Here is an 8,457-nt window from a genome sequence, read left to right as displayed (position 1 = left end):
ATTCAGGAAGAAGCACCCAGTGCAGGCTCTGTACAGGAAGAAGTTGCTTCAGTTTCTATATTGAGAGAAGTAACTCAAGATTCAAAGATGGGTGAAGTACCTCCAATTGCTAAGAAGCATGAGGTGTCAGTTGGAGCTGTTGGTGGACCAAGTGTTCGATACAGATACAGTGGATGAAGAGGTTGCAGTTGCAACACAGATTGAGGAAGAGCTAACAGGTATCACATGAGAAATGTCAGTGGATATTTATTGAATGTTAATTTTTAGAAGTTTAAGTGAATTCTTTTGTCAATATTTGCAATTTTGTATTTATTTTTTGTATAATTTAAAGTTATGCCTAACTATATTTGTTTTCTTATATTTAGGAAAGTAATAAGGAGTGAGGAAGTACAGCAGTATCCGTCTAAGAAGTTTCTGTGGGGAAAAACTAGCGGCAATATTTTAGTTTGTTATGTTTAAAAAGAAGTAGATCAATGCATTGAAGTTTGCAAACGATTTGTTTATCACAATTGTTTTATATTTTATTAAGTTAATTTATATTTCTGCTGTTGTTCTTAGTGTCAGTTATCTGCCACATGGATTTGGTTATTTTGTTCGTGGATGAGAATCATCTCATAAAGCATGTAATTGCAATTTGTATATATAAACACAAAATGTCTTATAAGCGTGTAGAATGTTGTTATCCGGTGATTATGTGATTTGCTCTGATTGTATTCACCTGTTCATTAAGGGACTCGTTAAAAAGAGGTGCATGAGATGTAGCAGCGGCTGTGAGGTGGGTGACTTGTGGGGTTATGTTTGGCTGTCTCTCGGGCAGTGGTGGACAGTAACGGAGTAGCTTTACTTCGTTACTGTACTTAAGTACATTTTTCAAGTATCTGTACTTTACTGGAGTAGTTTTATTTTGAGTAACTTTTACTTTTACTTCACTACATTCCAAAGCATAAAATCGTACTTTTTACTTCACTACATTTCATAAAACATATCGTTACTATAATATATCACGTGCTCCGACAGGCAGAAGCGGTGTCTGATTCATCATGAACGAACTGAGTCTTTTCAAAATATACTTTTAAATCGGATCGCGAATCGCACCAAACGATTTGTTTACGAATTAGAATGATCCGATTGCAGCTGTTCTGGAGTCGACCACTCACTGATTCAAATGAACCGTTTAGTGCGAGTCAGTAAGAACCGGGAGATCTTGCGAGCGCGCGTGCGTCTGATGTTGCTAAAAGTAAGTTATTAATGTCTAAATTTAGGATTAATTATTGTAACTGAAAATCATATTTAGGTCAAAATTGTCAGTTGTTTGGGGACTAAATCCGCTGTAAAGAGTGATCCGTTTAAGCCCACTGAAATGCTCGAGTGCAGACGATGCAGACACATCAATCAGCGTCTCTGTGTTTTAGGTAAAAAAAAAACACATTAAATTAACACAGATTATATAAAATAACTTGTGCATGTTCAAATTCCCTGCTGCCGTAATATTAACAGTTTTATTAAAATGCTACCATGTCCTATGTGACGTCTGTTTTTATATTGTTTATCAACAGTAACGTTATATTGTTTGGATTAACTAGACGAGTAGACAGACATGAATGTTTATTCATAACCGTACTGAAAATAAGTAAATATTTTATATATATATATAAAATTACATCTGGGGAGAAAAGAAAGGATGTGATGTTCAGAACATGGTAACTACAGTAATTATCAAAGAGGGGAAGAGATGCACCCCATTTGGCCAGGGGTGTTTTTACACCCCAGACAAGGTTTGAGAAGGAAAAAGTCATTATGAAAATATAATTATATTTTCCTTAAAATGTTCTTCCTAACTCCAGGCCTTATTATCATGTCATATATAACTGTGATGTTCTGTAAAACAACAAACTTTAAAATACTTTGTTCTTACTGGTGAAGTTCAGATGGTCATCTCTGTTTTCTCTCAGGTACATCACAGTGTAAGCTTCACAGTGAGCATTACTCTAATCAGCGTAGTCCACATCAACAACAAAAATATATCTTGACTCCATATAGTGGTTATTTTGGAAAAAATCCCAGGTATTTTGAGCAGTAGGATTATTAAAAAATATATATATGTGCTAGTATAAAATTAAATTAAGTAGCCTATATAAAATTTCAAACATCTATCTTTCAGTACTTTTTTACTTAAGTACATAAAAAAATTAGTACTTTTGTACTTTCACTTGAGTAAAATTGAAAAAGGAGTACTTTTACTTTAACTGGAGTAATATTTTACTATACGTATCTGGGTGGGTGACAGGACATGGCAGTTTTGCTGTGTTCAGTGTCAAACATGTATGAATACAAAATATATTTGCCAAAAACCTTCTCAATATTGTGCAGAACATTATGCTTTATGTGAACATATTCAACATTAAAACAGTTCATAACTAATTTTTTCAGAATTTTCAACCAAACATAACAAAGCTCATATGGTGTGACTGTCCGGCACTTGTTTCTCAAAGTGAGAACTTGAATAAAACAAAAAAAAATAAATGCAAAAATTCTCAAAAAAAAATACAGACAAATAATACAGATGTCTATTTGTGAGCCTACTCTTTTCAAAGTCCACGCATAATGTTTTGAGTCAGTTCTAATCAAAAAGATTTTGTCACACAAATCAAAATCATATGGTGTGACACTATTTTGGGATATTTGAACGGGCAACTGTTTTGACACCCTTGGGAAGGAGAGGACCTTCTTCAGCAATGTTGTACAGAACTAGCAGTGTATTTCTACTGTTCAACCTGAGGTGAGTCATCATTTTTATTTTTACAATAAATCAGATCTTGTTGGTACTCTGACAAAGTCTTTTGGTGTGACACTTTTTTATAAAAATGCAAAAGAAATGTTATTATTTTGTCATAATTATATTTAAATCTATGCTGCTTTGTTATAGCTAGCATGTTGTTAGTATGCTAATGTGTAGCTACAAGACTCAAGGTTGTGCTAAGTGCAGAAAACATCATATGGTGTGACACTTCATCATATGGTGTGACATGTCTGCCTGTCACGCCATATGATTTGATTGTCACACCATATGATATGAATTGTAATTCCCTGCATATAACAATAAATAACAAAGTCCAATATATGTTTTGGGTCAATCATCACATAAAAGCTGTAATTATCCACCATCGATTGTGTTTAGTTTAGTTTTATTCGGTGATACAGATTTCTAGTTCATCAGACAGACACAGCAGATCCCTTCACAGAAACCTTAGAATGCTGTTTAAGTCTAAACAATGTTGTCTTCATCTCAAACCATTCATTTCCATTTCTTTTGTCAACTTGAGGCAGATAATGACCACAAGTGCAGAGAGGACAAAGAGATACAGGGAGAGAGTGAATACAGACCCTGCAAAGAGAGAGGAGTTGCTGAGGAAAAGAAAAGAAAACAACTGTCTGTTTCCAGGCAGATTTCTTGAAGCCTGGCAATACATGATAGCTAAAATATCATCACTGTAGGCAGTGCAACTAAGAGGAACGCAGTTAGGAAATGAAGAGAATAAACAATGTTGAACAGCTGTTAAAATGTTCACACCATTCGGTTAACAGATATCAAGAAAAGAAACAGAAAGGGGAGATACCTAAATTTAGAATCCAGACTCTCCCACCGTCAAGAAGAGAGAAGCTGAGGGAGATATGGAGAAATTCTCAAACAAAATATAGAGCCAAAAGAAGAAATTTAAATGCATTACTCAACATGACTCCCCCAGATAACTCCATCTATGAAGGAGACATCCAGGTAGACCCAGGTCCTACGTCACCAGCACCAAGCCCACACACTGAAAAGATAAAAGAAGCTGAATAAATCATTAAGGAGACTGAAGGATCAGAACAAAAGGCTCCAGAGAAAAGTCAGCAAAGAAAAGAAGAGGGCTGAGAAATATAGGAAACAAAGTGTGAGGCAAAACGTAACAAAACTTGCCAGCCAGGAAAAAGTTAAAAAATGAGAAAAAGGCTCAGGTGGAATCCTTCCTGCTGTTAGATGAAAATAGCACTGTGCTTCCTGGGAAGAAGGAAACAGTAGGCAGGAAAGAGAAAAGAAAAAGACGAGAGCTGACTTCCTCACTAAAGGACCTTCATAAGACCTACATGCAAAAATGTGAAAAAAAGCACCAGCTGTCCTACAGACAGTTCATAAGTTATAAACCTTTTTATGTCACAGAGGCTAGGTCCAGCGACCGCAACACATGTGCCTGCTGGGAACATGCGAACATCTCGCTCCTAAGTGATGCTCTTTCAAGCAGAGGCTTGATCACGACAAAAAGCCTGTCAGCACTGCTGTCAGGTATCACATGTGATACTGAAAATACAAAATGCATGCAGCGTGTGTGCACAAAGTGCTGTTATGATGAGCCCGACCTGCAGGACCACAACCCAGCTGACACTCCAACATGGGAGCAGTGGGAGAAGCAGGATGTTGTAGTGGGAGAGAGAAGCTACAAGAACTGGGTGAAGAAAAAGAAGAGGGGGACAGTAGGAGAGCTAACTGGTGTGTTCAACCAGAGGCTCAATGCAATTGCGAGTCATCAGTTAAACTGGCTTCATCAGGTGAAACAGTTCAGACACATCAAGGAGAACATCCATGCTAATGAAATGGTCTTACACATAGACTTTTCTGAGAACTATGCATGTAAACTCAACACTGAAATTCAGGCCTTTCATTTCGGTGGCAATAGGCAGCAGGCCACAATGCATACTGGAGTTGCCTACTCAGTTGGTGGCTCCCAGTGCTATGCCACCATTTCCCAGTCCTTGCGTTATGAGCGTGCCGTGTGGGCACACATCAAGCCAGTTATTGATGATTTCCGAAGAAGACATGAAAATGCAATCGACACCCTGCATGTCCTCAGTGATGGGCCAGCAACCCAGTACCGGAATCGATCAAACTGCTTCCTCATGAGCAGCATTCCCTATGCATGGGGATTCAAGAGGGTCACCTGGAACTTTTCAGAGCGTTCCCATGGGAAGGGTGCACCTGACGGTGTGGGAGGAGTGCTGAAGCGTAAGGCAGACATGTATGTCCTCGGAGGCAGTGACCTACAAACACCAAGGGATCTGTATGAGTATTTACAAAAGTCCTCTGAAAATGTCACCATCATGTGGATTGAAGAAGAGCAGATCTCCACCATGGATGAAATGCTCCCTCCCTCAGTGCGTCCAGTGACTGGAATCAGCAGTACAAACCAAGTTCTGTCTTTTGCTCCAGGAAAGATATTTTACAGAGATCTTAGGTGCACATCCCTGGATACTGGCAGAAACAACTGTCACAAGCTGCACCAACTTGAGTTTGACCATGTTTTCCCTGATGAGGTGCCAGGTGACAAGACAAGTGATGAGTAAGTATTATGAGTTTCCATTAAATTATTTACATTTTACAATAATAAATACATACATGATTTTCTTCCTTTGACTTTGAAGTGGTGGCCCATCTGCTGAAGTGTCCTCTGTTCAACCTAGCTGGCCCACTACAGCTTCCCGAGCCCAGTGAGTATAACATATTTAGCTAACTTTAGGACATGCTGGTGATAACATTTCACTGCAAACAAACATTTCCCTCACAAATAAATCTCTTTCTTTGACTTAAGTGATGGTGGCTCTGCTACAGAGGTGCCTTCTTCTCCATCCAGCTTGCCCACTAGAGAGCCCAAGCCCAGTCAGTATAAACCCTACATATTTGTAAATTGGGCAAACCCAATTTGATGGAGTAGAAGCTAGTTATTGCAATCACTGCAGACAGTCGTGTCACTAACATATAAATCTGTCCTTTTGAAGCTCTTCTACTCAGGTGCTGTATGCATGTGCCCAATCAAGTGCATCAATTGGCGAGGCCCAAGCTGGACAGTTTGTCTTAATTAAGTATGAGGGAAAACCATATGTGGGACAAATTGTTGCCATAAGTATGGAGGGGCTGCAGGTGAACTGCATGAAACAACGTGGAGACAAAAATGGTTTTGTCTGGCCAATTAGGCGAGACTGCATTTATTATCAAGATCAGGAAGTTGTTTGTGGCTTATCACAACCTCAGCAAGGCAGTCGGTTTGCTACTCTCCAAATTGACTGGCTTATGTACAATGGAGTCTAGATGAACTGATTTATTTGTGGATCCACTCAGCCACGCTGTATGTTCACAGTTCATATGATATAAAAAAAAAATGGTTGTTTTACTTATATTAATACATATTGCAGACCAGTTTTGAATTGAAATGAAATTTGATACACAAACATATGTTCATATGGTTCATACAATATATAAAAAATGTTTGTTTTATTGTTAAATATCAAATAAATCAATAAAATTTGTATATTGCCTTGCAGCATTTAAGAGTGGTTAAATATTTCCTGCCATATGAGTGATCAGTACTCACCAATAAGTAGGATAATACATGGTTTGCATTGACACATGGCGACGTTATCATTTGGTGTGACACTATATAATTTGGTGTGACATTCCAAATTGTGAAAATAACATACCTTTATTAATGATAAAACCTGAAAATGTTCATGGAATACATAGAAAATAGTATCAGCAAGAGTCACAAATGTTTTTATAATTTTCTAGCAAGGTTTGTCACAATAAATAGAAAATATGTTGAAAGACCGACGGCATAGGTCTCACATTAAACAATGTTTTAGAAAATAATACACAAATTTAATTAATTTTCACAAAACTATAATGGATCACAGTTTAGTTATGATAAATGACTTTGATAAAGTGAGTAACTCAAGAAAGGTATAATCCATTTTCAGTTTATATACAATTATTTTCATGTCACACCATATGACGATTGTAAGCACTAATACAACAAATTGTCACATAAATTCTGATTCCAATTGAAAATTTTGAAACAACATATGTTTCTATAAAGATGAGAGTTAGTAGAACAAAAGTTAACCATTTTTATGCCCGTTATTTGAAATTTTTGAAAAAACACTTTTTTATGGTACATATGTCACTGACCCATATATAAAATTATCAAAACCAAACAAACTAAACCATAACTTCAACAGTTACACATTTATAATCTTTCATCTAGTCACATAAACAACAAAGTACATAAATATTGTAACAAACGGTTTAAATAATATAATTATATGTTAACATAAATAAATAAAAAGATTTTAAACTAAAAAAAGTACATTATTAAAACAATTGCTCACCATTAAATAAATGATAAATTACCTCAGATATTACAACTCACCGTTGAAAGAACACCTGCATCCAACGTTCAACTAGAACAGGGATCCTCAAACCTGGACCTCGAGATCCACTTTCCTGCAGAGTCTAGCTCTAACCCTAATCAAGCACACCTGAGCATGCTAATCAATGCCAATCAATGACTCTGTGTTCATTAGAAAATCACAAGCAGGAGCCGTTCCCGGACAGCACGCCAAATATGCATTATAATACTTCAGCTAATTATATGTAAGTGTAAACTCGTGAGTTAATTTGCTCTGTAACAGGCTAACTGGTTTTGAAAACTAGGTGTAGGAATTTTGGATTTTTTGTGGATGTTGGAGGCAAGTTTTACATTTTAATATGGATTTCAAAAAAGATGCTCTACTTTAATTTGTTTATGATATTGTAGGTGTCAAAATGGAAACTCCGAAACAGCCGCGTTGTGAAGTAGAAGGATTCATCCACAAGGTTTCTCCAGTTTTGAAGTCACGTTCAAGACCGATATAAAGTTGGTTTGACGTTTGACATTTTGTCAGAGATTCAGCCTCGGAGATCTTCAATAATTATTTAACGATTTAGCACAATGACAACAAACTTACTATGTTGTAACTGTTTTTAAATGTAGAAGAGAACACATATTGTGTTTTAATGGTTTTAATCTGCCTTAAGGAATTATAACTGATAGACCTTATAATGTAAAAGTGCAGGCAAGGGACTATCTGCAAAGTGCAAAACGAAGAGAAAAATTCCATCTAAATGCTTCACTTGTGAAATGTATAAATAATAAATCTCAAATAAAGGGGTGTGTCTTATTATGTGTTCATAAAAGAACATTTAGCTGTTGGTTTCATCCACATAACTGTAGCACAACACACGTTATTGAAATGTACAGACTGAGAAAAAAAAGCATGATAAAGATTGTGAAAAAAAGCATGATAAAGATTGTGCAGTTTACCGCCACCTAGAGGAACATTGCACTTGTCTCGACCAAGTCTGACATTCAGAAGTTTAAATAATTTCATTTAGAATGCATTCAGTTTGATATGTAAATTGAAATGGGGGTGTCTTGTTATTTGTTTAAAGAAAAATATTTACAGCCATCTTTTACTATCACATGTAAATCAGGATGCATACTATTGAATTAAAGTTGAACCCATTAACACACTCATTTTTAAAACATACAGTATTCCATCTCAACTTCAAAGGGTGAGTCTTGATACCTGGGCTTAAACGATCACTTTCAT

General features: G+C 36.5%; 1 protein-coding gene across 3 annotated transcripts; it reads left to right on the top strand.

Moving 5' to 3' along the window:
• The first annotated feature begins 2,608 nt into the window (after positions 1-2,608).
• LOC113071286 (uncharacterized) lies at positions 2,609-8,052 on the top strand. Of its 3 annotated transcripts, none has more exons than XM_026244654.1 (5): positions 2,609-2,779; positions 3,586-5,372; positions 5,455-5,520; positions 5,622-5,689; positions 5,809-6,353. In XM_026244654.1, exons 2-5 carry the CDS (start codon positions 4,126-4,128, stop codon positions 5,886-5,888), a joined length of 1,461 nt encoding a protein of 486 aa, XP_026100439.1. In that variant the 5' UTR covers positions 2,609-2,779; positions 3,586-4,125; the 3' UTR covers positions 5,889-6,353. The 3 variants fall into 3 exon arrangements, with proteins under 3 accessions (XP_026100439.1, XP_026100438.1, XP_026100440.1); XM_026244653.1 differs by having other exon boundaries at positions 3,328-5,372; XM_026244655.1 differs by lacking the exons at positions 5,622-5,689; positions 5,809-6,353 and adding an exon at positions 7,623-8,052 and having other exon boundaries at positions 3,328-5,372.
• The last annotated feature ends 405 nt before the right edge of the window (positions 8,053-8,457 follow it).

This window comes from Carassius auratus, unplaced genomic scaffold (assembly GCF_003368295.1).
Source record: "Carassius auratus strain Wakin unplaced genomic scaffold, ASM336829v1 scaf_tig00006772, whole genome shotgun sequence".
In the NCBI taxonomy this organism is placed as follows: Eukaryota; Metazoa; Chordata; class Actinopteri; order Cypriniformes; family Cyprinidae; genus Carassius; species Carassius auratus.
This window is presented reverse-complemented; position numbering and strand designations above follow the sequence as displayed.

Excerpts from the sequence above, each read along its gene's own strand:
- LOC113071286 (XM_026244654.1), top strand. The coding sequence starts at position 4,126 with ATGCAAAAATGTGAAAAAAAGCACCAGCTGTCCTACAGACAGTTCATA. Across the intron at positions 5,373-5,454 it reads GGTGACAAGACAAGTGATGA|TGGTGGCCCATCTGCTGAAG; the intron begins GTAAGTATTATG and ends TTGACTTTGAAG. Across the intron at positions 5,521-5,621 it reads ACTACAGCTTCCCGAGCCCA|TGATGGTGGCTCTGCTACAG; the intron begins GTGAGTATAACA and ends CTTTGACTTAAG.